This window comes from Taurulus bubalis (assembly GCF_910589615.1).
Source record: "Taurulus bubalis genome assembly, chromosome: 16".
NCBI classification, from domain to species: domain Eukaryota; kingdom Metazoa; phylum Chordata; class Actinopteri; order Perciformes; family Cottidae; genus Taurulus; species Taurulus bubalis.
In genome coordinates, this window is record NC_136604.1 from 3,248,772 (window position 1) to 3,274,246 (window position 25,475).

General features: G+C 42.3%; 4 protein-coding genes across 4 annotated transcripts; 1 reads left to right on the top strand and 3 right to left on the bottom strand.

The window, feature by feature from the left end:
• Positions 1–6,465: 6,465 nt before the first annotated feature.
• On the bottom strand, positions 6,466–12,635 carry tap2a (transporter associated with antigen processing, subunit type a; the record flags this gene model as incomplete). The annotated part of the gene is made up of 11 exons (XM_079232091.1): positions 6,466–6,942; positions 8,005–8,141; positions 8,331–8,490; positions 8,957–9,130; positions 9,711–9,899; positions 10,139–10,267; positions 10,379–10,576; positions 10,847–11,052; positions 11,287–11,417; positions 11,513–11,627; positions 12,122–12,635. 11 exons carry the CDS (start codon positions 12,633–12,635, stop codon positions 6,748–6,750), a joined length of 2,148 nt encoding a protein of 715 aa, XP_079088217.1. The 3' UTR covers positions 6,466–6,747.
• A 2,860-nt stretch (positions 12,636–15,495) lies between these two features.
• Positions 15,496–18,701, bottom strand: psmb9a (proteasome 20S subunit beta 9a). The gene is made up of 6 exons (XM_079231698.1): positions 18,626–18,701; positions 18,446–18,513; positions 17,977–18,108; positions 17,456–17,585; positions 16,334–16,475; positions 15,496–16,167 (listed from the first exon to the last, which is right to left on the bottom strand). The coding sequence occupies exons 1-6, from the start codon at positions 18,674–18,676 to the stop codon at positions 16,040–16,042; spliced, it is 651 nt and encodes a 216-aa protein (XP_079087824.1). The 5' UTR covers positions 18,677–18,701; the 3' UTR covers positions 15,496–16,039.
• An 859-nt stretch (positions 18,702–19,560) lies between these two features.
• On the bottom strand, positions 19,561–22,393 carry psmb12 (proteasome 20S subunit beta 12). The gene is made up of 6 exons (XM_079231697.1): positions 22,338–22,393; positions 21,880–21,950; positions 21,153–21,284; positions 20,697–20,826; positions 20,469–20,613; positions 19,561–20,128 (listed from the first exon to the last, which is right to left on the bottom strand). The coding sequence occupies exons 1-6, from the start codon at positions 22,383–22,385 to the stop codon at positions 20,001–20,003; spliced, it is 654 nt and encodes a 217-aa protein (XP_079087823.1). The 5' UTR covers positions 22,386–22,393; the 3' UTR covers positions 19,561–20,000.
• psmb13a (proteasome 20S subunit beta 13a) lies at positions 22,386–25,423 on the top strand. The gene is made up of 8 exons (XM_079231696.1): positions 22,386–22,547; positions 22,787–22,871; positions 23,092–23,189; positions 23,673–23,813; positions 23,903–24,018; positions 24,215–24,273; positions 24,516–24,667; positions 25,113–25,423. Exons 1-8 carry the CDS (start codon positions 22,486–22,488, stop codon positions 25,222–25,224), a joined length of 825 nt encoding a protein of 274 aa, XP_079087822.1. The 5' UTR covers positions 22,386–22,485; the 3' UTR covers positions 25,225–25,423.
• Positions 25,424–25,475: the final 52 nt, after the last annotated feature.

Sequence of the window (25,475 nt, forward strand, 5' to 3'; positions counted from 1 at the left end):
GGCAGCGCTGTTTTGGATATATTGTAGTTTGGTGATGTTCTTGTCAGTGATCCCAGTGCAGAGTGAGTTGCAGTAGTCCAGTCTTGAGGAGATAAAGGCGTGGACGAGCTTCTCTGCGTCTGACAGGGTTAAAGTGGGGCGGAGTTTGGAGATGTTAAAAGGAGGTTTTGCACAGGAATTTTATATGGTCAGTAAAGGTCAGGTGAGGGTCAAACCGAACTCCCAGATTGGTGACTGTGGATATGGGGTATAACCTGACGGTCAAAGGTGAGATGAGTTATGGATGATGTCTGAACCTGGTGTGGAGTGCCAACAAGGAGGGCTTCAGTTTTGCTGTTGTTTAGCTGGAGAAAGTTGTTGCTCATCCACGCCTTTATCTCTCCAAGACAGGCGGTGACACATGACATGGCTGCAGATGGGTTTGGGGCAGATAGACAGGCAGATGGGCCTGTAGTTGGCTAGAACCTTCGGGTCCAGGGTGGGCTTCTTCAGAAGGAGACGGATGACAGCAACCTTGAGAGCAGGTGGGACACAGCCAGCGCGAAGGGAAAGGTTAACAACGTTGGTGATGAAAGCACTGAGAGTGGGGATATGTGACTTGAGCAGAGCAGTAGGAATGGGGTCCAGGGTACAGGTACAGGATTTCATATTTCTGAGGATTTTCTCAACATGGCTCTCCTGAACCTCAGCGAGATCTAGAGGAGACAGCACACTCGCAGATAAGGTGTTGGTGTCAGAGGGAAGCAGAGATGGAGAGCTGGACATCATAGAGCGGATGTTGTTGACCTTTGTTCTGAAGAAGTCAATGAAGCTGTTGCATTGCTCCTCTGTAACCTGAGCTGCAGTCTTTGGACTGTGGGAGGAAGCCAGAGAACCTGGAGAGAACCCACGCTGCCACAGGGAGAACATGTAAACTCTACACAGAAGGACAGCCGGTGATAATATAAATCCTTATATTCTGCAGATATTCTCCATTACTCTTCATGTCTATTAAAGTTCAGGTCAGCGAGGTCAGTATAACACAGCTATGCAGCTGGAGGTGGTTGTGTCTATGAAATGTCCAGTTCTCAAGGGAAGTCAGTCACACGCCTGCACACTTCAACACTCACAACTGTTTATCAGTATGTTGACATTAGTGAAGCAGATGGGTCGTTGCACGGTCCAGTCTTGTGAGAAAAGACGAGAACACGGGATTCTCCTCCTCTTACAGGATAGAGCCAATCAGATGTTAGGACGAGGCGAGACCAACCTGTGACGATAACCTGTGTATGAAAGGCCCCACTTCCGTTTGGGGGGCAGTTGTTCTGTGCCCAATCTGCGTGTTGCTGTACCACTCACTGCTTTTGCAATTGCAGCGCTTACTACTTTGCTTGTGATCATTTAGTAAATAAATATAGAGAACGAGGGAAGTTGTTGAACTGAGTTCTTCCGGAGGCTACACCAGGCATCCAATAATTAGCACGCATTAACGGGGATCGATCGAACTCTGGCCCCTCTTGATTTATTCCTTATTGTTTATGGTGTATTCCATAGTGACAGATTCAGCGTATTGAGAGACAATAACAACAGGTTCATAAGATCTCAATATGAACAAGAACATTGTAAAGAACACACAGGTCGTGTGGCTCTGCAGAGGCAAGATGTGGGATACTGAGAACTTCACCAAACCATATAATACAACTTTAATTTTTATAAAATGTCTTAAACACAACTCTAAAGATTTTGTTTTCATTAAGAGAGTTAGTCCAATATGGGGTTAAGTGTCACCCGGGGATTCTTTTAGCTAAAGGCCCTAAACGGAGCCTCCATTCATTCTATAGCCTCCTGAGACCCAGCCCATTCATTTGTGTCCTCTGTGGTGGACACTTTGGTTTTGCATCTCTCCTTTTACTCTTTTGAGTTACCCTATCAACTCCTGCTGTACTCTAAAGAGGACATCGTGGGCTTTCCATTGATACCACATGAGTAGGGGTGGGATCATGACAGCTTCCTCTTTCTTTCCACACAAGACCAGCCATCACATTTTATGGTAAGTCAAATATTGCTAAATTATTGTCTTTTTTACTATGATATTTAGTTCTGAAGCATTTCAGTAATTTGTTTATTTAAATAATAGTTATTTTATGAATGTCAATTATAGTGGACGCCAGGACAAAATGAATGTATTTAATGACTCAACATTGTTGTCGGAGACAGAACTCAGCATAAAGGATGGCCGATGTTTTATCCCAATGATGCACTACGACCTGACTGCATTTAATCCAAATTTGTCTGAAGTTGAATTATTATTCCTGTTATTAGCTTTCATTTAATGGTGTTATTTTTCATCATAATATATTCATACCTGTACTACCTGGGCATCTATACTGTCAATATGACTCTACAACCTGCAGACTGGAGTCCAATTCAGTACTTTTTCAAGTACATTGACAACAAAGTATTTGAAGATTTAACAGCATTCATTCAAAGATGAAGAATTATTTTGTTTTATAATCAAGTTTAATGTATTATTGGTTTATTGGTCAGCTGGCGTGAAACAGTAAGTCATTCAAATGAATAACAATGACCTGAAACGTAATGAGAATTAGTGATGACATGTTCTTATTCACTTGAAAGCTGTAAAGTTAGTCGTGTTTCTTCAGTGTTGTTTCTTCATGTATGACTTCTTCTAGAAATGCACGGCCTGCCACTGGTGCTGGTAGTACTGTTAGGAATGTTAGGACTGTTAGGACTGTTAGACTGTTACTAATGGGTTCATTTGGGATTTATAAAAGGCACACGCAAGGTTTTATAAATCTGAATTTGTTTTGGCGCACATGCATTTTCTCCTCTGAACGTACGCAACCATCTAGTGTGGCTCCTACGCAGCGTTTTATAGACGAGACCCCTGGTGTTTGAACCTCTGAATCACTATTAAATGAGCTATTTGAGAGACTGCTTCGATCCCCTCAGTCTTCCGGGCCTTTACAAGATAAAGCAGTGTCGACCTTCTGACCTCTTTGTCAACCTCCATGTGGATCTAATCTTCCTACACTGAGAAAACCACATGACGGTACTGCGGTATGGAAACAACTTCTCAACCCAAGGTGGTTTATGTGTCAGGGGTGTTTTTTGTTTCTTTTACTGTACTGTTTTGTTGCTTTCACTAGATGGCAGTCACCAGCAATGGTTCTGCCTTCTTCTGAGAATCCCCTGCCAGGCAGGTGATTTCCAGGAAATCACATGTCTGATGGTAAATGTGCCTAATACAACCGAGCGAGGCGCTGTTACACTGCTCAAAGCATTCAGCAGGTCGGGGCTGTTGTGTATGTGTGTGTTGTTTTTCGGCTGACAGAGGATCAGTTTCTGTTTACCACATGTTGCTCTCCGAAGTCAAAAACAGACACCAGATCAGTGTTTCAGCATTATCTTTGTTCATTAAACCGGAACTTTCCTTATCCGCTTGTGTGTGTGTGTGTGTGTGTGTGTGTGTGTGTGTGTGTGTGTGTGTGTGTGTGTGTGTGTGTGTGTGTGTGTGTGTGTGTGTGTGTTTCTTCAACAATAAATGAGGAAACCACACACCAACTGCTAATGTCTCAGAAGTAATCGGATACAATGCGCTGCAGTAAATGTTGCGTTTGCCAAAAAGACCGTGACTATAAACTGACTATGAAGTAATACCAAAGCTCCCTGCTCAGTCAAAAGGACTGCACAGATATACTTACTTCTACCTCATTATATCCAGCATATTATTGTGACTTATCTGAAGTACTTTATTTGACAAGATTAATAGTTGTGCATGTATTTTTGAAATACTTTTCAAGCATTATGTTTCCCCATGTTTCTGACACTCCTCTTCTATTTCTATTCTATTCAAACGAAATGAGACGGGGTGTGGAAAAGAAGCTTCATCGTGCTTTATGCTGCATCAGTTCCTTGGATTGTTGTTGCTTTGAAGAGGAGAAGAGAAGTATTCTGTTACAGTGAAGCCAACCTGTCAAGTGACTCTTTATCTTGCTAGTACTCCTTTTTGATTTACACTTCTCTTCCTCTGTGGTGGATTGTACCAGCTAAAGTGCTTCAGGCACAGGAAATACAATACAACATATACAATAGGCTTAATCTTATATTTGTGTTATTTATCTTATATCAAAAGTAATTGCTTTGATAGTGTTGCACTTCTATTACCATAAGGGATGCCTGCTTGCAGTGGTGGACAGTACATACGTACAATTACTCAAGTACTGTACTTAATGCACTTGTACTTAACTTGAATATTTTCCCATTTATGACAGAGAAACATGCATATAGTCCAGTGTTAGACATATGGCAGGCAGTGTGGCAAATGTTTTGTATCATACCAAATATGTATACGTGACAACTGCTGAAAACTATCAACAGAAGCTGCATATCTGAAAGGGAGGAGTGCACAACACGGCACAGAAAGCGGAAGCAAGCAGAGAAGGGACTTTCCAGATCAGCGGCGTTGTCGTGGTGCAGAACTGGTCAGGCAGAAGCTGCTCGGCACAGAATACAGTGTGAGGATGCACGTGACTCTTTTCTAGGACGCCACAGATAAATGCAGCCACAGCCAGCTTTTATTGGCCGGAATACCCTTTACTTTCTCATGTCAAACCCACGCTGTCGGCCATTTTGTGTTTGGTTATTGAAGGCTCACCCTCAAGATGGCGTGCCCTTTGCTGTTTGCTTTGTGCCCTCCTGCCTTTACAACCTGCAGGCAGCACACACCTGTTGATGGGAAGCAGCCAAGTTCATGATGAGTCAGCGAGCCGGGCTGTGCCAGCTTTTTAGAAGCAATGAGAAGTAGATTTGGTTTCCGCCAAACCACCACACATTCTACTAATTCATCCAGCGGGTTGAACAAGTTTGAATCAACAGCAGAGCCAGATTGTGATCATTCAGTTAATGTTGGAGCAAGAAGATAAGTTCATCTAAAGTTAAGCTGACACGACGTTGCAAACAAAGTATGCTAAATTGTTGAACGTGACATATTTAAAACGTAAATTCAAGTGTAAACTGTAGTTTGGGTCTCCCTGCCAAACCCCCATGAATATACAACTCCCTCAGACTGTGGATACTTGTGCTGTGTTCATGATACGTGCCGCTTGAAGGCTCTCAGTACTCCAGGAGAAACAAATGCCGGACTGGTCTGCAGCGCGTGACTTCAGTCACCATTTTGTGGAGGCAGACAATCGACAAGATGGCGATTCATGTTAACTAACTGAGCCTGATCTTTGTGAATAGTGGAGGATGGTGTTTTGACATAATGCCGCCTATCACCTCACTGTATCTTTGTTTTTATGACACGTCAACGGGCAACTTTCCAAAAAAGCCTCACTGCCAGAATGAAAATAAACGGGCTGGTAGTCGGGACTTTGCAGGTCAGCTCAAACAATAAAGACAACAGAAATACAATAACTAAAGAAAACCTGTGATATGTGATTGAAAAAGCTCATACGCCTCAGACTACTAACCAGTAAAACTCATTCTCATCACCATGCTCAGTAATATATGAATCATGTATTTAAGTAATTATTTAGTGATGCGTTTCCCTCCTTGTTTGATTTGGGAGTGTATAAAAAACTTTCAGTTAGAATCAAGACACATTCTTGCATAGAACTATTTAACTTTCACTTTGTCTTATGAGTGTTGTTGAATGTTTGTTGAATTAATGAATTAACTTTATTTATATAGCACTTTACAGTAAACAGAATTAAGCACTAAGTGCTTTACAATTCACCAAAACAGACTGCGGTTTAAATATACACATACACAAGGAGGAAGGGAGAACATTTATGTTTCTATTATCTAAAACTTACAAAAGAAAATCGTAAAATCCTATAAAAGAGTAAAAACTGAAAGTCTTAGGCAACATTAAAAAGAGCGGCTTTGCAGGATCATAAAACGATGATGCAATCTGTCATGTCAAAGGGAAGCAAGGCTGTTCACTGCCTTAAAATATAAGAGAGGGACTTTATCATCTATTTCTTAAAGACCCGGGGAGCCAGTGGCGGTTGTGTGAAACAGGAGTTACATGATCTCTCGTCTTAGTTTCGGTTCAAACCCCGGCAGCAGCGTTCTGAATGTCTGTAGCTTTGCAATGGCTGCTTTTGGTCGGCCAGAATGAAAAGTCAAGAAGACGAGAAACAAAAGCATGAACGAGGCAGTCTTCACTATTGAGCTGCTCATCTGAAGTGACTCTGGGGTTTCTGACTTGCTCGTGCCTGCAGGCCGGAGTTCCCAGTGTAGCTTATTTTTGGGGCTAATAGGAGGACCTCAGTCTTATCTTCACTTCAGTCGGTTCAATAAGTCAGAGGTTTAAGGTCATATCCCCACACATACAGCTGTAGAAGGACTTTATCCATAATGTGACACAAGGCTTGAAAATCATAACCAAACAGAAACATTCGGTTTGAAACATTGATCTTTTATTTGTTACGAACACATGAGACAACCTTTGGCCCCTCTGATCATAAATAAAAGTTGATGTCATCAACTGATTGCTGAACTTGTATTCATCAGAGCATAATACAAGGGCAGGAAATAGAAAAACATATCTATATCAAACCAATATCTAATCAAATATAGAAGAACAGAAGTACACGACTAGAGTTGATAAGGTTTCACATGTTTGAACTTTTCTGAAAAACATATGTCCGTCTTTATCTCTCATACTTATAAAATAATATTTACAAAACAATATATCAGCAAAGGAGCAACACGTTGATCCAGTTAGCTGCTGGTGGTCTAACGTGCATCACAACCTGTGGAGTACAGGTTGAAGTAGCTCCCCTGCACGGCCATCAGTTCCTGGTGAGTCCCTTGTTCCTGGACGCTGCCGCCCTCGATCACAACAATCTGATCGGCCGTCTCGATGGTCCTCAGCCTGTGAGCGATCACCAGCTGGGTCTGGTTGGGACACCTCGCCAGGGCCTGCAGAATCTGTGCAGAGTCAGACAGAAGTATTCGTCTTTCAGTACTTTTTCTGTTTTTAGGTGAGAGCAGAGTGAAGAAACATTTTTGATTTATTATTATTTAAGGGAAGACACCCCAGGTAAAAAAATATATAACTTATAGATTTCACCATGAAACGATTAGTTTTTTGAAAATGTTTGCAAATCTTATTAAATAGTGCTAATTTAATAAATTTCCAAAACTGAAATGTGAACATTGGATAAAGCCAGGTTCAAAATTATTGTCTCATTGTGTTGACATTTATCTTTTGTAGCCCAAAATCACAAATTTGCCTCGGAGGGCTTTACAATCTGTGTACATACGACATCCCTGTGCCGGGACCTCACATCGGATCAGGAAGAGTCAATTAAGATTCAAAGGTCAAAGGACAAAAGAGTCAAAGGTTGAGAAAAAAACTCCTTTAAAGATATTTGTTGTAAAATGACAGACATTTTGAAGAAACAATAACTAATAGATATCACCATGAAAATTACCACTTGATTACTTACATTAGGTTAATTACATGTATTTGTTGTATTTAAAGGAGTATAAATGCAAAATTGAACTGTGCAAAACATTTACTGAGAATGAATATGACTGTGTCAGTGAGCGCACAGAGCATGCATGCAGGACCAGGGATTTATCAGATGGATAAGATCAAATTCCTTACTGGTTATTAATAATACAGTTTGTTATGATTACATTTTCTCTGGACTGACAGGACATAATTTGCCTGACACATTTTGCTCTTTCACTGCCCCACATTGCAAAAGCAATGCTCTCATGTAGAAAAACATTTGACCTTTTGAGCTCTGAAGATTTAATTTCTCATTATTGCTAAATTCTCATTGATTAATTGTGCAGCACTTCCTCTATACTGTATATATATATATATATATATATATATATATATATATATATATATATATATATATATATATATATATATATATACATTAAACACGGACTGCACATTTACTGATGGTACAGAGCTTATCTGAAATACCAGCCCAGAGACTTCTGGCCCTGGAGGGAAGTTGTGTGACGTACCTTTTTTTCACTGTCTATGTCCAGAGAGCTGGTTATTTCATCCAGAATGAGGACCTGTGGCTGCCTGACCAGAGCTCGAGCGAGGGCGATCTGCTGCTTCTCGCTCTTGGATAGATGGCCGCCACCCTCACCCACCTCTGAGAAATGGACGACATTATAAAATCATAACGGGTGGTAGTGTGCGTTGTAGAGCTTCTGGCTAGCTCGTACCACTGCTCTGCTCATATTAAACGTGGATGCAATAGATATGCTCTGTATTTCGAATTTAGTAGCTTTAAGATTAATGAATAAAAAGTCAATCAATCAAGCTCTACAGGAACGGTTACCTGCATCATAGCCCTTCTCCTGCTTCATGATGAAGTCATGGGCGTTGGCTTTGCGTGCTGCTTCCTGGATCTCATCCAATGAGCATTCAGCAAGCCCGTAGGCGATGTTGTCTCTGATGGAGCCCGAGAAGAGCACAGGCTCTTGGCTCACCACGGAAATCTGTCAAACACACTCTCATCAGATGATGCCTGATGCAAGGATTAGCTCCCAAAGAGGACCGTGAACCATTTAGCGGGTGTGTTCAACACGTCCTCTTCTCTTTTTTTTTACTGATGTCTCTTGTTGTTGCACCGTCCACTTTGCTGCTGTAATACTGCAAAAGCCTCCACTGTGGGACTAATAAAAGATAGTCTTATCTTAAGTTGTCTTCTGTTTAGTCTACTCATCAGGTGCACTCAATGTGCAACATGTGTTGTGGCTGAACTGCATTCTGGTCTAAAGGCTAGTAATAGTAACAGCAATCTCTGTTTTTTTCACAATAGATTTCTCTTCCGTAGGATTGTCGAATGTTGGATTTGAAACTCTGAAAACTATTTAAACACAGATAAGAGACAGGTATTCTCCAAGACAGGACGGCACAACAAAAGAGTGTGCCTCTGCCAAAAAATCCGTAATGATGAATTACCTTCTTGTGGAGGAAACGGTGGTCATAGGATTTCAGTGGTTCATTGTCCAGGAGGATTTCTCCACCCTGCTGCTCATAGAAGCGCTCCAGCAGACTCACACATGTGCTCTTTCCGTTCCCAGATTGACCCACTAGTGCCGTCATCTGACCTGACTTCAGCTCCAAAGAAAAGTCCTGAAGCGAGGAGATAACAATGAAAACAGAATAATAGAATTTATGTCACATACATTTAAAAGGAGCTGTCAGGACTTGGGAGGGAACGCCTTACTTTAGCCTATCTCTTTCTATACTTTCCTTTGTTTCCACTAATCAATTAAATATTATTTTCCCCCATGAACTATACAAAGAAGTCCCCTTGTCTATCTGAATGAATGAAACTTTAAATGTGCAAATTAATTATTGTCCTTATGTGCAATATATCTGTGTGCAAAATGATGAATGTGAAATGTCTTCCTTACACTGTGATATTTTCTCTTGTTTCTTTTATATATATGCGATTATTTTTCATACTATGTTAACTTTTTATTATCGAACTGTTGTGTATTGTCAGCTATAGACTATAATTGATTACTACTGCACTTTGGCATAACCTTTTCCTCTCGGACACTCTGTACATTCTGCAGGAGGACAGACAATGGAAATCAGCCTTGCGGCTGTAATTGGGTGCATTTACATTTTAATTTAAAGTGTTCATCAATTGTCCCTCTCGAACAAATAAAAACTAAACTAAACTAAATCTGCGCTCAGACCTCACCTTCAGCACGGTTTTGCCGGGGTGTGTAGGATAGGCGAAGTTGAGCTTGCGGATGATCACGTGACCCGTCAGCTGATCCGGTTTGAGTTTCCCCTCCATGCAGACCTCAGGTTTTCGGTCCAGGTACTCAAACACTTTCCCAGCAGCCCCCACCGAGCTCAGCATGTCGCCAAAGATGTAGATGAGGGTCTAAAAAATGTCATAAAACTGAGCACTTAATAACATAATGTTTCATTTATAGAGTCAAAGCCTCAGTATATTAAATATGAATACTTTTGCATGCAATCAAATGTTTAGGATAGTGTGGGACAGGCATGTCTGGTTAGACGTGCTTCAAAGCTATACATATAAATACACTAAAAGCAGCTACAAAAAGGTTTTTTCTATCATCTTTCAATAAAATGTATTAAAACCTAGCAGTTAAATACCCTGATGTTCTGTCCGAGATCTGACTGGTAGAGGATGAAGGAAACCAGGTTGCCAGTGGTCATCTGTCCACTCTGGATGAACAGCCTGCCGTAGTACAACATGATGACCTGCATGGCCAACCCTGTCAACTACACACACACACACACACACACACACACACACACACACACAGGAAGAACTACTGTTAAATGAGTTGTTAAAAAAAAATGCAATTTTGCTAAAAGCTACAACCTTCTCACCCTCTGAGCGAGAAGGTAAAACGCCCTGACAGTGCTCTGGCGGGTCTTGAGGATGTGTGTGTCCATCAAGCGGTCGTCATAACGACGGGCCTCCTGTTTTTCGGCCTTGAAGCTGCGTACCGCATGAATACTGGACACTACCTCGTTCACGACTTCAGCCGCCTGAGCCGTCGAGTCCTGCACTGCCAGGGTCAGCCGCTGAGAGAGGAAGAAGAAAAGGCAATGAAAGTCATCTGAGTACTTAAGGCTAGGGTGGGTAATGTATTTTAGAATAATTAATTAATCATAATAATTAATATTTACTCAAATTCACAACAAACCCCCAAAAAAGGATGGGTACAAATCTTAGTAAATTTGAAAGTAATGTTTTGATCAGTTAAAATGTCTAGCAATAGCTTTATGGTGATGCTTGAACATGATTCTGTGGATCTCAATGTCAATTCAACAATATGTGAACCTGCCTTTTACCTGGTGGTGTGTGTCATAGATGCTCTGAATGAAGCCGGTGACGGGCGTCTCCATCAACACGAGGAATGTGAGCTTCCATGAAAGACTCATCATCAGGGCGATCATGCCCAGTGTCTTGATGAACGTCCTCAGCAGCACATTGACGTTCAGACAGACCGCTCTTGCCATCAAGGTGGTGTCTTTCGACAACCTGGATGTGATCTCACCTACACCGAAAACACAGAGGAATGACGTTCTGTCCGGTTGTGTTACGTTCTGTCATGTTCTGGTCTGTTCTGCTCCGTTCTGCCCTGTTTCCTTCACTCGTCTGGTTCAGTATTGTCCAATACGTTTGTTCTCAAATGCCTCTTGTCCTGTCTTTATAGGTGTCTTTATATGTGTCAATCCGTGATGTGCAATGATAAATTATTCATACAGAATATTTGCATGTTATATATTACCTGTCTTTGTGGTCTCAAAGAATCCAATATCCTGTTTGGTCAAAGCCCCAAACAGCTTGACTTTCATTCTGCATGTGAAGGAGCTGATGGCACAAAGTAAGACACCCCCTCTGCAGCCTGCACCCAGAGAGCTGACACATGTATGAAAAGAGAAAGTCCGTCAGATATTACCATGCGAGCCACAGGCATGGTGGATGAATGAGGAGGGGAGAGAATTGTCCCGTACCTTCCCAGAGAGAACAGGCCCATGAAGAGGAGTGCGGATACGAATTCATTCGGCTGATACCGAGTGCCAAGGATGTCGATGACTCTCCCGGTGTAGAACGGGATGAACATCTCGCCTGAGGGGGAACATGCACATAGTCAGACACATACAGAGAGATGAAGATGCATCAGCCAGGCAAATCATCACATCATCATCATCATCATCATCATCATCATCATCATCATCATCATAGTGTTTCAGTTCCTACATTGAAACCTGAAAAATATGTGCAAATAATGACAATGAAATGTATGTACATGGAAGATGTATGTGTATATTTATTTTATTTTTTCTTTATTTCGAATTAATTATCTGATTTAATTGATAATACAAATTTAGGATAGGAATATATAAGCATTTTTTGCTTCTACCTATACCTTTTCAGTCTTTCTGTTTTGTATATTATATAGAATATTGTATTGTATTGTAATGATTGACTGAATAAAACACACAAACAAACAAACAATGACAGTATTAAAAAAACATACTAGTTTATAGTTGTACCATATCTTTACTATGGACTGAAAACCTCATCAGCATCATCATCCTCATCATCCTCATCCTACTTACAGCAAACAGCCAGCGTCAGCATCGCAAGCCCCCCCAGCAGCAGCAGGTATTCGGGTCTGTACAGGCGCAGGACTCTCGCGAACAGCACCCTGGCCTTCTGCTTCTTCTCCTGACCGGCGGCGGCATCGTCGGCGTCCGGGACGGTGAATTCCCAAAACAGCGCACCGACCAGCGAGGCTCCGGCGCACATGAGCCAGCAGCGCGCATCCGCAGACGAGCCACACTCGGTGTCCTCGTGGTGGAGCGCATTGGCGCCGGTCTCAAACACCGCGGGCAGCAGACTGTGCGCCGCGATAACGCGCATCAGCAGCGGGTCGAGGGCTCCGAGGAGGAGACGAGTCACGGCAGTCAGCACCGAGCACCGGAGAGCCGCGTGGGCCCAGAGACGCGCCAGGTGTCCGAACTCGCTGCGGGTCGTCACGACCCCCGCTGCGTAAAACAAGGAGAGGTCGACGCAAACGGCCAAGATCAGAGCTGCGACTCTGCGGCGCACTGTTGCTGTGATTCCTGCCATGTTGCAGCTCCGGTCGTCTGCGTAAACAGCGCTGTCGCTGGCGTCTTGTGCTGATGTTTTATGCCACTTTCATTTTCGTTTTCTGGCTCGGGACTAGTGGTTTCCCCGAAATCCCATCCGCTCAGAACGACATGCAGGATTAAGGAGCTGAGGGTTACACTCGGGAACTATCTCTGATTGTTGTGAACTGCAGTTCTAACATCCAGAGAGAGCGTTCCCCATGATGACATAACAGCTTATCACGGGCTGCATTGTGAAGAAAAGTTGATTTATTGTTAAGAAAAAGTAAAAAAAAAAAAAAAAAAGCCATTTATTTGACACAAAGGTCTTTACTTTTATAAAACATGTCACTTAATAGACATTAGAAGCATGTGAGGGCACATGTGCAGAATGATAATGTATATTCATTTATTCTGTGGGACTATTTATAGTGAAGCTGGTTGTTCAGCAGGTGTTGTCCAAGGAAGGCCAATCACTTTTATTTACATGTATTAACTCACTAAGCCTTATGAAAAACCTTAATCAGACAGATACATGTCATTTTGAGACACTGGTTATTTCTTTATTATAGTATTACGCAGAGCCAGCGCCAAAAGGCTACAGACATTGTTTATTTATTTTTTATGTGCAAGTTAACACATTTTCATTGTCAGCAACAAGGAAATGCTCACTGTAAAACAATTTCATGTAAAATTACAGTAACTTACAGGAGAAACTGCTGCCAGTAAGTTACTGTAAAATGTACAGCATCTCTACTGTATCAATAGAATACAGAAGCTTGCTGTATTCTATTGATACAGCATCTCTACTGTAATAATTCCAAATTACAGTAATTTACTGACAGCAGTTTCTCCTGTAAATTACTGTAAAATGTACAGCATCTCTACTGTTTTTACTAGATTACAGCAGCTTGCTGTATTCTTTTTATACAGTAATTTACTGTAATTCCAAATTACAGTAATTTACTGGCAGCAGTTTCTTCTGTAAGTTACTGTAACATATACAGCATCACTACTCTCTTATGGAAATACAGTAACTTGTTGTAATCCAAATGTAAAGTAAATTTCTAAATTATTCAAAACATATTTAACAGTACTTTTAGTGTCAGCATCAGGAAAATTAACAAGCATGAAAAATACTTACAATAAACAAGACAAAAGGACATATTCATTATAATATTTTTATTTATTACAATAGCCTGAGTTTGACAAAAAATAGCATCCAAATAAGAGATTAATTTACTTGAACAATAGTGTGCTTACCCAATAGCCAACTTCAATATTAAACACAAATAATGCCTGGTTGGACATTGTTAAGACAAAAGGGAGCACACATGCGGCTTCAGGGATGTCACTTTTGGACTGTTCACCCGCTCTTCTTGCTGATCACCTTTCCCTGACGTGCCTTTGTCTCTCTGGGTTGATTCCAACACAGCTTCTGGAAAGGATGGCAAGGTAGAACAAAAATAAATAAACGTGAGTCAACCCACTTCTAAACTATTGTTAATGGCCACGACATATTGTTAGCCTAATCGTTCTTTTTCCTACTTTATGTTTATAATGCATATTAGAGTAGAAATCTGGAAAAGTGGTGCTATATTTATTGCTAATACTTACTTTTCTTAGGTTTTTATCAGTGTCACGTCTTTGGAATGTGTAAAGCCCACCCACTCAGTCGCACAGGAGACTTTTCTGTCTCTTCCTGTGCGACTGAGTGGGCGGGATTTACCCATCATGCAGTTTGGCGGTGTAATTCTTTTAAAACCATGAGTCAAGTTCTATCCCTGAGACATAAGTAGCTCAGACTAGTGTGTCGTCAGCTGTGAACATTATATTTTGTTGCTTGCTCAAGAGTGGGACAAATACATGACAATAAAATGTCTAATGTCCTTGTTCCAGAACATTCTTCACTTAATCTCTGACTTGGGAGATCTCTACATACTTGACATGTTCAAGCCAAAATGTTGCCAAATGAATGGTTCCAACCATAAAAAGCATGGGGAAACATGTGCTAAAGCTAACTTACATGTTAGCAAAGGTGTTTGAAAATGTATCTTAAGTTGAAACTGGACTTACCTTCAGGTAGTTAATAGTCGTCCTTCTTGCACTTTTCGTCTGGACTGAAGATCAAAACTTAAAAATAATACATCCACTTGACTTTCCCAAACTGGTGGTGGTGAAAATAAAAATATAGATCGTAACATTGTGAGGTGTTGCGTCTCCTCCACCTGCACGTAGTGAACGGTCTCCTGCTGCTGCGACGAGCACGAACCGAGCAGCGGTGAAAACACAAATAGCCGCGAGTTTTAAATGTTTTATCTTAATCTGGTAAAACTAAAGTGATTTACGTATTAAAACGGAAGACATTATAATTCAAATAGAAAATGACAAGATTGACTGAGGAATTGCAAAACTCCGCTCTGGCTGCTCATTATTTATGAGAACTTCAAAACAATAGACGTTACTTTCCCATGATTCTCAGCGGTACGCAGTAAATTACTGTGAAAAGAAACACTTGACCGTAGGATCATGGAAGCAAGCGCTATACCTCCCAGAATGCATTGCTTTTACAGCATTATACTGTATTAGCACAATACAGTAGGTTACTGTTAGAATGCTGCTATATTAAATCAAAGTGCACTGAAACTCTTTATTTTTCATTTATGAGTTTAGTTTTTTGATTACATTTCTTTCATATGTTGCTTTTTTTGCTGCAATAATTTAAATTCTGTGTGAAAGTATTCATGACATGAGGTCACAGTGACCTTTGACCCCACATTTAATCAGTTGGCAAACTTAATTACTCATTTCAACCTTGACAAAGCAGCAATGACCAGATCCACAATAAAACTGCACACATATAATGTTTGCATTTTCGTCTCATTTATTTGTGTTTCATTTTTTACTATTATTAAATTGTTATATTTTATCAGATGCAAAAAACAACAACAATAATACATCTGCATTAAGAATTGGCCCTGCTCTCTAAATATCTTCATCGGCCATTAAAAAAAACATCCCTGTTTATCCACTAATTAAAACATTACTGCTAGTTGACCAAATAATGAGTCCTCTAACAAATTTGGGAGAACAAAACACTAGATAGATAGACATCTTAACAATTCCATGTCGAACTCTCTGAAGCTTTCCTGAACTTGGCCCCGAGGCGGAGGTCAGATGACCTTGTTAGAATCACATGCAGGGGCTAAAATTACCTGATATTAAACATGTAATATCTTTGTGTATCACAGAGCGATGCAATTATTTTGTTGACAAGTATTCTTATCGAAAATTCTTTTAGTTGGCCGGTTGAATTAGCTGAGCGCAGAGCCAAAGTGTATGTAGTGGCTGTGAGTGAAACAGCAGTGGCTTGGCCGACTAGAGATGAATACAAAACTCCAAGTATCACTGATCAAAGAAGGTGGGTAAGTCGTTTCCTAGAACGACTTTCTCCTCTGTGCCGTGTTCATCAATGGAGACAATATAGGCCACGCCCCCGCTGGAGCCATCGCGGTTCATAGCCAAAGACAGAGCTGCGAGGACAGAAAGAGAAGAGAAGGGAGGAAGGGGAGGAGAGGACAGCATGTGTTACGTAACTTAACAGAACAGAGTAACAGAGTAAGGAGGCAGCAAATGTCTGGTTTCTCCTTCTCCATCCAATAATAATAATGCTTTCCATGGAGAGAAAAAAAGACTTACTGTTGACAACAAACTGCTGGCACTCCTCCTTGCTCATACCCCTGCGAAACTCAGCATCGACAAACCCATAGACGTATGAGCTGCCAGAGCCTCCGACTGCAAAGGGCTGCCTCGTCAGGAGACCACTGAGGGTTGCAAACACCTGGGAGAGGTCAAAGGGCACGGGAGACAGATCACAAGGGGTACATCCCAGGTCTCTAAATTGCATCCCCGTTTCCCTCACTTGCGTCCTTTCCTTGCGTCTTAGTCCCTCACCAGGGATGCACGGAGAGCCGCAAGGAAACCAAGCGAGGAGAGAGGACACGAGGAAATATGTTTTAACAGACATGAGACGTCGGTTTCTGATGACTGCGGCCGACTGACATCTGATCACGTCTGATCAGATGTCAGTCGCTTCAACAGCTGACGGAGTTTGTGTCTGAACACATGATCAGTGTAACAGAGTTGTTTTCTGATCGGACCGTTTTTAGCGAACATTCCAATAAAAAAAAGCACTTAAAATATTGATAAAATTGATCGTATGTTTTAAGTTGATTTAATAGTGTTAAACTCCAACTGCTAATAAAGACACAGTTATCATCACTGTCAGAGTGGAGATGTATTCTCTGTAGTCTGTTACCTGTTAAACAAACTGCATTGAGTATTTATACACAGTGTGTGTATTTATACACTGTGATGTGTCCTGCTTATGCGCGCAGGATCGATATCTACCGGCGGAATGCGTCTTATTTATGAATTATTATTTACATCTGTATGTTTTGAAATTCTGATTGTGACAACATTATGAAATAACCCACAATATAAATATGTTTTCTCTTCATTACGTGTTGTAAAAAGTGTTTCCTCTCTCCAGCTCTCTGATTTTAACTACATACAAAATAAAAGTTATTGAGGGAAACAACAGTTCAAATCTTTGAAGACAGTTGTTTGAGGTCCTTTTGTTGTTCAGACCTACAATGAACATATTTTAACCAGATGGTGAATAAGAAAACAGATATAATATATAACTTGAGTTTAATCTGTGATCGTCTCTGGTATGAAACTCATTTTGTAGTAATCTTTCTTGTTTCAGGCTTGAATCTCTTCCTTTCAGACCGGAGCCATCGACATGTGTTCACTGACCTGTCCCCCATCTCTTCGGTCCCAGCCGGCCACGATGAGATGTGCCGACAGCTCCTCCTTGTACTTGTACGAGATGTTCCTCACCAGAGTGGCCGCTGAGCGAACCTGGGGGTCCTTGTCTATCTCAACACTGACGGAGGAAGACGTAAAAGACAAACACAGTGTGCATTGTGGTTTACATGTATGGATGTTTTTTGAAGTCCAATATAATACATTTAAGGTGCCGCCAGAGCTGAAACTCAGGTGATCAATGTGAATCCTTTAGAGCTAAAATATTTCACTCGGTGGAATTTTCTTTATGGTATTCAGCCACGGCATTTGCACTGTGAATGGAAACTATATTATCTGAGCAATTATATGGAAACATAAAAGGTGTGAAATATACTGCAGGTCCTTGCTCATTTTATGGGCTGTTTCTCTGTTTGGAGGAAGGCGCCTCCAAACCGAGTTGGACTACTATACGCTGCCCTCGTGGGATATTTGACAAAAAGGTGAGCAGGTCTGTCGGCCTGTGCGTTCACCTGTGGACATCCAGCTGGTAGTTGACTATCTCAGCGATGGTCTGAGCGTCTGCTGCAGAGCCCGACAGAGCACAGTAGATCTTGTCGTGGAGGGGAGACAGCTTGTTCATCACCCTGTTCACCACCGACGCCCTGATGGAGGGATGAGGAGGAGGAGTGTGGGTTAATCATAGCTTCCTGTACATATCTTGCTATTTACCTCATATCTATATATTATCACTATAAACATGCACATTTATCTGCACCTATAGTTACTTTTTGCACTTAAAAGCCCAATTGCATGTCATTGTCCCAGTACTTGTACTTATCTCTCATCTAGAGAGCAAGGAAAGCATGTAAGGAAAGCATATAGGGAAGATGTAAGGGAAGATGAAGAGGATGTATTGTGTCTTAGTAAAGACACAATAAATAATAAAGTCTTCGTGCATGCGAACACCTGGTGCGCGCGCACTCGCACGCACGAACTTACCCTGCAGACACTCGGGAATCAGACCCCAGCACGACCCCTCCATCGAACTCTATGGCGATGATGGTCGTCTACAAACAAGAGGGGGGGTCATTCACAATTCATCACACGCACCCGCTTCTCCGCATGCACGTGTCCCAGGAGTCAGCCAGCGGTTCACGTCCGTTAAGGATCTTTACTCACCCCGGTTTTCACCTCCTCGGACAGCCACTCCGGCCCCGTTTCCTCCAACATAGTGACGCACTTCTGGTAACGACTAACGACAACACGCGTCTGAAACGCGAAGTAAAGGAACCCGACGTAAACCGAAACGTTCAGGCGAGCAGTCCCGGTGTAATCAAAGTGTTCCGAGGAAACCCTCTGCAGCTCTAACAGGGTCCTCGACGCGTTTGGCCTCCGTGTTGTTCAGGATTAAATCGAAATTGAAAGTGAAGTTGTTCCTCCTCTGCAACGAGCTGCGCGTACCCGTATTTCAAACAACTGAGGTGACCTGAAATGCGCACAATTAACTCAGTGGAGATTCCTCTTTACGCATAACGCATCGCTGTCATTGCCACTGGGGACATGTGTGTGTGTGTGTGTGTGTGTGTGTGTGTGTGTGTGGGGAAGGGGGGGGGGTTCCCCTCCTTCATTTGTTTCGTGTGGAAAACTCTTTATTCGTAAAGTCACTAAAGCTGTCAGATAAATGTGGTATAAAGATGGCATGTAAAGAAACGAGGTAGTAAGTACACGTACAGTACTGGAGTCAGTAGTTACATTAACACACAGCTGTGTTACACTCAAAACACTCCCCATGATTTATACAGTTACAGCTGAAGAGTACAGAGCTGTGAACAAAATGCACAAAATTATCTTTGACTGTTTTCACACATGTTGAAAAGCTCTTTTGCCTCCACCGCTCTTCATCACAAAGTGATGACCTCGTCTTTCAATGTGCATTAGACTGTGTGATGGCCTAACTGTTAAATTGTGTGTCAATGCATTGCCACGGGACATTAAAGGCATATGCAAGAATAAAACATTTTAAAACCTGAAACATGACTAATTTACAGAACACACCCCATATCCATGAAGATATTTTACAGCACAGGACTCAAAGAAAGTGAGAGGACGAACGATGAGGTTTTGGAAAAGGTTTATTTATATTTCAAATTGTTCCACATATTAAAAAAAAGAGAACAAATACACAAAATGTAATTAGACAGAGAAAAGAGCAGATAGAGCCGTATTTATAATAGAATTATAAGAGTTGGAAGTAGAATTGTGTGGTTTGGTATAGAATTCCACATTCACAAGTTTTTCATTGGCAGGAAACTAATCATTTCGTGTCTTGTCTTGACTTGTTCTTCAGGTGTGTGGGTGTGTGTGTGTGTGTGTGTGTGTGTGTGTGTGCGTATGTGTGCGTGTGTGAATGCCAGTAGAATGTGTTACATCCCAGTGCAATACGTACATTACTGATGAGATTGTGGGTCAGAGATTTCAAAACAATAACTTGAAAAAAGCCCGCCCCCCCCCAGAGAAAACCATTGGTCAAAATGTCATTGGTTGTCGGAGGCTGTCACTCATCGTGGAACTTGGGCAGCTTGTTACCAGGGACAACCACGTGCTCCGCCCCAGTTTCCGTGATCACCACCAGGTGAGCCACGCCTCCGCTGACGTTGTCTCTGCCCATGGCAAGAGCCAGAGCTGTGAGAGGAAGCAGAGGGAGGAGAGGAACAACAAGCAGGAGGAATAAAGGTCAACTTTAACAACTGACGGCACACAGTTTGCTGATACCCTCCCAACAGAGACCAAGAAGACACACAATTAATTGAACTAAAAAAAACTTTCTCTCAGCCTTCTTCTCAGCTATCATTGTGTCAAAACTCTCATTTCACATTTTTAACCGTTACAGACCAAGCAAACATTTACAGAACACTTATTCTCATTTTCATTCAATCCAAACACAGTTTCCCCTAAAAAAACTGACAAAACAAGTACCAACATATTTAGGTTTGGGTGCACAAGTAAAGTAACTCGACAGTACCATTCGTGGCAAACTGTAGGCATTCCTCTCGGCTCATGTTGGGCTTGTATTTGGCGTCAACGTATCCGTAGATGTAGGTGCTGCCTGAGCCACCGATGGTCACCTGTTGACCGATTAACATCCCGCCTAGAGACACCACGTACACCTGGAGAGGGGCGGGGAATATCAGTGATGCAGCTGCACATGCTGCTGCTTCCCTGATGTTTGACTGACATCACCATCTCCTACCTGTGCTCCTTTCTTCCTGTCCCAGCCGGCGGTGATGAAGCCGGCCTGCAGCTCCTCTTTGTTTTTGTAGCACAGTTCTTGCAGCACCGATGCTGCTGCTATCACCAGTGGAGGGGTCTCCATCTGCACACTGTGGATCGGGATTGGGGGATTCTATTATCTTACATTTTAAAACGGTGTGTCGGTAAGAGAAGCAGTGTTACAAGTGTGTTTACTGCATGTGTGTGTGAGACAGTCGGAGCACACACACACACACACACATTTTGTGTTAGTTTGCGTGCACACAACTGTGCATGACGATGCACGGTGATGTCTTCGTCATGGAGAAATACAGATAACCCAAATGAGCAGCGGGATTAACCAAGCGTGATTTCAATGTGTGATGTGAACAATGCAGGTTGTCTCATGCTGCCGTAACGTGTGCTGGTGTGTTCATGGGACACAGGGTGTGGGCACCTGTGGAAGGACAGGTGGGACTTCGCAGCCTTGGTGACGGCCTGAGCGTCTGCGAGTGAGCCAGCAATGCAGCAGTAGATCTGGTCATGAATCTGAATCACCTTGTTGATGGTTTTAGATGATACATAATCCCTGAAGAGAGAGAGAGAGAGAGAGAGAGAGAGAGAGAGAGAGAGAGAGAGAGAGAGGGACTAGGATTACCACTACAGTCACAATGACCTTTTGAAATATGTTCAGGGTTCATTCACATTTTGACCAATGGGTTTCATGACTTTTCCATGACTTTAAACCAAATTTCCATGACCAAACATTTAGTGAAATCTGGGTGTAAACAGTAAAAAGTGAGTAAATGTAGTATTTAAACTAACAATGAGAACACAAAGCATACAGTAAACCTTAAATGACACAAATGAATGAGACAATAGTTTGATTAAAAGAATAAACATTTATATAGATGCCTGTATGTATGCCTGCTTATATTTTGAGTCTTTCTTTTAAAAGCATATTCATTATTTCAAACTCAGCGTAAATGAACGACATGAACACATGAATATAACACATTTACATGACTTTTACTAAACTTTTGGGATTTTATTTTTTTCAAGGACTTTTCCAGGTCTGGAAATAACCATTTTAAAATTCCATGACTTTTCCAGGTTTTCCATGACCGTAAGAACCCTGGTTGTTTTACAATGTAAGCATCTTCAGTGTGTCCCAACATCCTCACCCTCCAATGGAAGCCCTGGAATCTGAACCAATCACGACCCCTCCATCAAAAGTGGCAGCCAGGATGGTGGTCTGAGGGGCAATGAAGAAGTAGTTACAATGAGCACGACAGGGGAGCAATGTAACACGAGGCAATACAGCATCACTGACAAGTCTCATGGCTTCGTGTCCATTTCAGCCACTCTGAGCAAAGCTATGAATCCTGGGATTTCGAGTTTTGAACTGAAAATATAAGCGTCGGCAGGTTTCTTTGTAGAAATGTTAAGATGAAACTCATCCAGAGCTAACGTTCACACTCCTCTGATATTAGAATACGCGAGACGTCCAGTCGCTTCGTGTTTGTTTGGTCACTATTCAGGTAACCTCACCTGCTCATCCGCGGAGTCGCTCATAAATCATTTTACGCGTAGCGGGGCTTTGGTGACAAAGATACCCGTGAACCGGTCCGGGTTTACTCACCCCTGTGCTGACTCCTTTGACTTGTGAGTCCGCGCTGCGTTTCTCCATTTTCACAGCAAAACCGAAAGAGAAGGAGGAGAGGTGACGCTCCGAACAGCGACCTCAGGCGCATCGGGACGCGCAGAGAAGCCGCAGTCCAGTTTCCACTATGGCGCTATCAAGTGTCCTCGAAACCCCCGCAGCGGGGTTTAATTTCGACAATGTAGCCAGGTATGAGCTTCTGCTTCCTTCTTCTGAGCCGCAGATCGATTTAGAGCACCTTTTATTTTAAATTTAAATTAAACTGTTGGTTTGCTTTTTCCGGGATCAAAAGTGAAAGTAACTTGTCTCTGCTTGTTTATCAGTTTGATCAAAGAAACCACATAGTTATGATGTGTTCACGGTTATTATATAGAATACATGTATTCATAAATTGACCTCTCTGTGACCCCCCTCCTCCCGCTCTCTAGGAATGCTGCGTTAGAGGGTCTTTTTGATGGACGGACACCCAAACCTCTGAAAACAGGCACCACCATAGCAGGAGTGGTGTTCAAGGCGAGTATATAAAGCTGTAAATCTGCGCCTGTAAAAATAGGAATGTGTCAGAACATTTAGTCCGTAAGTCCTACATTGGATTCTTTAACACTGTTGATCAAAGTATACCAGACTATTTGTTTCCCTTCCATCACTGGAACTGCATTACCACGATGCATAACTTTGATAAATGATTGATGATCTGAGTAATAAAGCTCCCCACCCGTCCGTGTTGGTGCAGGATGGAGTGGTCCTGGGAGCCGACACCAGAGCCACATCCAGTGAAGTGGTGGCTGACAAGACGTGCTCTAAGATCCATTACATTGCTCCAAATATGTAGTAAGTCTCCTCCACGCTGAAACCTTAACTGAACCTTTAAAATACTCTCACTGCTATCAGGCTATAATGTGTGCTCCTTTTTGTGTGGACATGGTCCCATAAACGGCCTCCTCTACTAGTATACTACATATCCCAGAATGCCCTACAGTGCCCTTGTGTTACGGCTGGAGGGTAAACCCTCCTGTGTGACTTCTTGTTCAGAATCCACTGCAGAGAGACTTGTAAATACAGAAATGACAGATTGTCCAAATCTGTGTTGTGGTTGCACTGCATTCTGGGATATGGAGGATACTGAGGGAGATGTGTTTTTGTATGATAAATGTCTGTGACTGTTGAAGCCAAACAGCTGCTGAAAAGAAGCCGTCCCCACTTTCTCTTCTCTTTAATCTTTCCCTCTCTTCCCGATTCTTGGTAGCTTTGTCCTCTTTTTCTTATTTCCCCTCATCTCTTCTTTCCCAATGCCTCTCATCCCTCTCTCCGTAGTTGTTGTGGAGCAGGCACAGCAGCAGACACAGAGAAGACCACGGACCTCCTCGCCTCCAACCTCACCATCTTCTCTCTGAACAGCGGGAGGAACCCTCGCGTCGTCATGGCCGTCAGCATCCTGCAGGATATGCTGTACAGGTGTGTGCATGCGCTTGTATCTAGAGGTGAACGAGTTAAACTCACAGTTCCTTAAATAATTCCCCCGTTCCGATCTGTGTGACCCTCAGGTATCACGGACAAATTGGTGCCAGTCTTATACTGGGAGGAGTAGATTGCACTGGGAACCACCTGTACACAGTGGGGCCGTATGGCAGCGTGAATAAGATGCCTTACCTAACGATGGGTATGTACGCGTTAGAGCAATATTCTCTAAGCATTGTGGGAGCTTTTTACGAGATTCTTTGCCGGTGGTGTTTTTCGCAACGCTCTTTTCTCTGTCCCCAAAACCTGTTCTATTTTATATATGAGTATCAGATGTTATAGCATTTTATATCATTCACCATTATAAAGAACATTTGATTTGATCTGTTTCATCACAGGATCAGGGGATCTGGCTGCTCTTGGGGTTCTAGAGGACGGGTACAAACCCGACCTGGAGGTACGCCACCTGGACAGCTGTTGTTATGGCGACATGAATTGATAGTCGAGATCATTTAGACACGATCACAAAATAATTTCATGTATGGTTGGGCATCTTTAATTGATATAGTGGCCATTTAGCTAAATAAGCCTTTATATGCAAATAGCGAAAATGTAAAAAAGTCCTTATTGAATTACCAAATAGAAAAAAAGAAAGAATGGGTCAGTATTTTGGGAATTGATGTCTCGTCCCTCTCTCAGCTGGACGAGGCGAAGAAGCTGGTGTGTGTCGCTATCCACGCGGGCATCATGAGTGACCTCGCCTCAGGCAACAACATCGACCTCTGTGTCATCACCAGACAAGGCGTGGACTACATCAGACCGTACCAGGTGTCCGAGTACAGAGACAAGAGGTAGGAGTGGGACCTGCTCTCTGGACGGATCCTTAAAGGCGCAGTGTGCAGGATTTAGTCGTGATGAGGTTTCAGATTGCTTCCCGTACCTTTCCAAGTGTGTCAGAAAACTACGGTGGCCTTCAGGTGACGTAAAAACACGAAGGCTTCTGGTCGGCAACACGGCGGACCCCATGAAGAGGAGCCGCTCCCTATGTAGACATGAAGGGCTGATTCGGAGCTATAACTTAGTTTCTGGTGATTATACACGAATGAACACATAGCTATGGATATTACGTTCCATTTCTTTCAATAAATACCTCTAAACCCTACACACTGCTCCTTTAAAAGAGGAGATTATGTTGAATGGCAAACATCATATGTATTCACTTTTTTGTGTGTGTTTGTGACTTACTTAGCTTTTTTATTATTAAATGAAATCCATCCATCTCTTCTTCTCTCCTAGGAAAACAAAATACAAATATGGTGCAGGCACAACCCCGGTTCTGACAGAGGAAGTCGTCCCCTTAAAGCTGGAGGTGGTGGAGGAGGCCGTGCAGCAGTTAGACACAGCCTGAGCCGCGATGCACGTCACAAAGTCTTTGAGTTCATTGCATTGTCATACACTCGTTTTTAAATGTAAGCAGTGAACACATCTCAGACATTTGATGAACATTGTCATCACTGTTTCTAAGCTTTACTGTGATGTGGCAGAAATACAGTAAACAGAGAGACTGTGATACAGCAAATGAGAAGCAAGTGGAATAATAATTAAAAACATCTTTGAGTGAAATTATATTTGACTCCTGTTGCTGTTTCTTTTCATGTT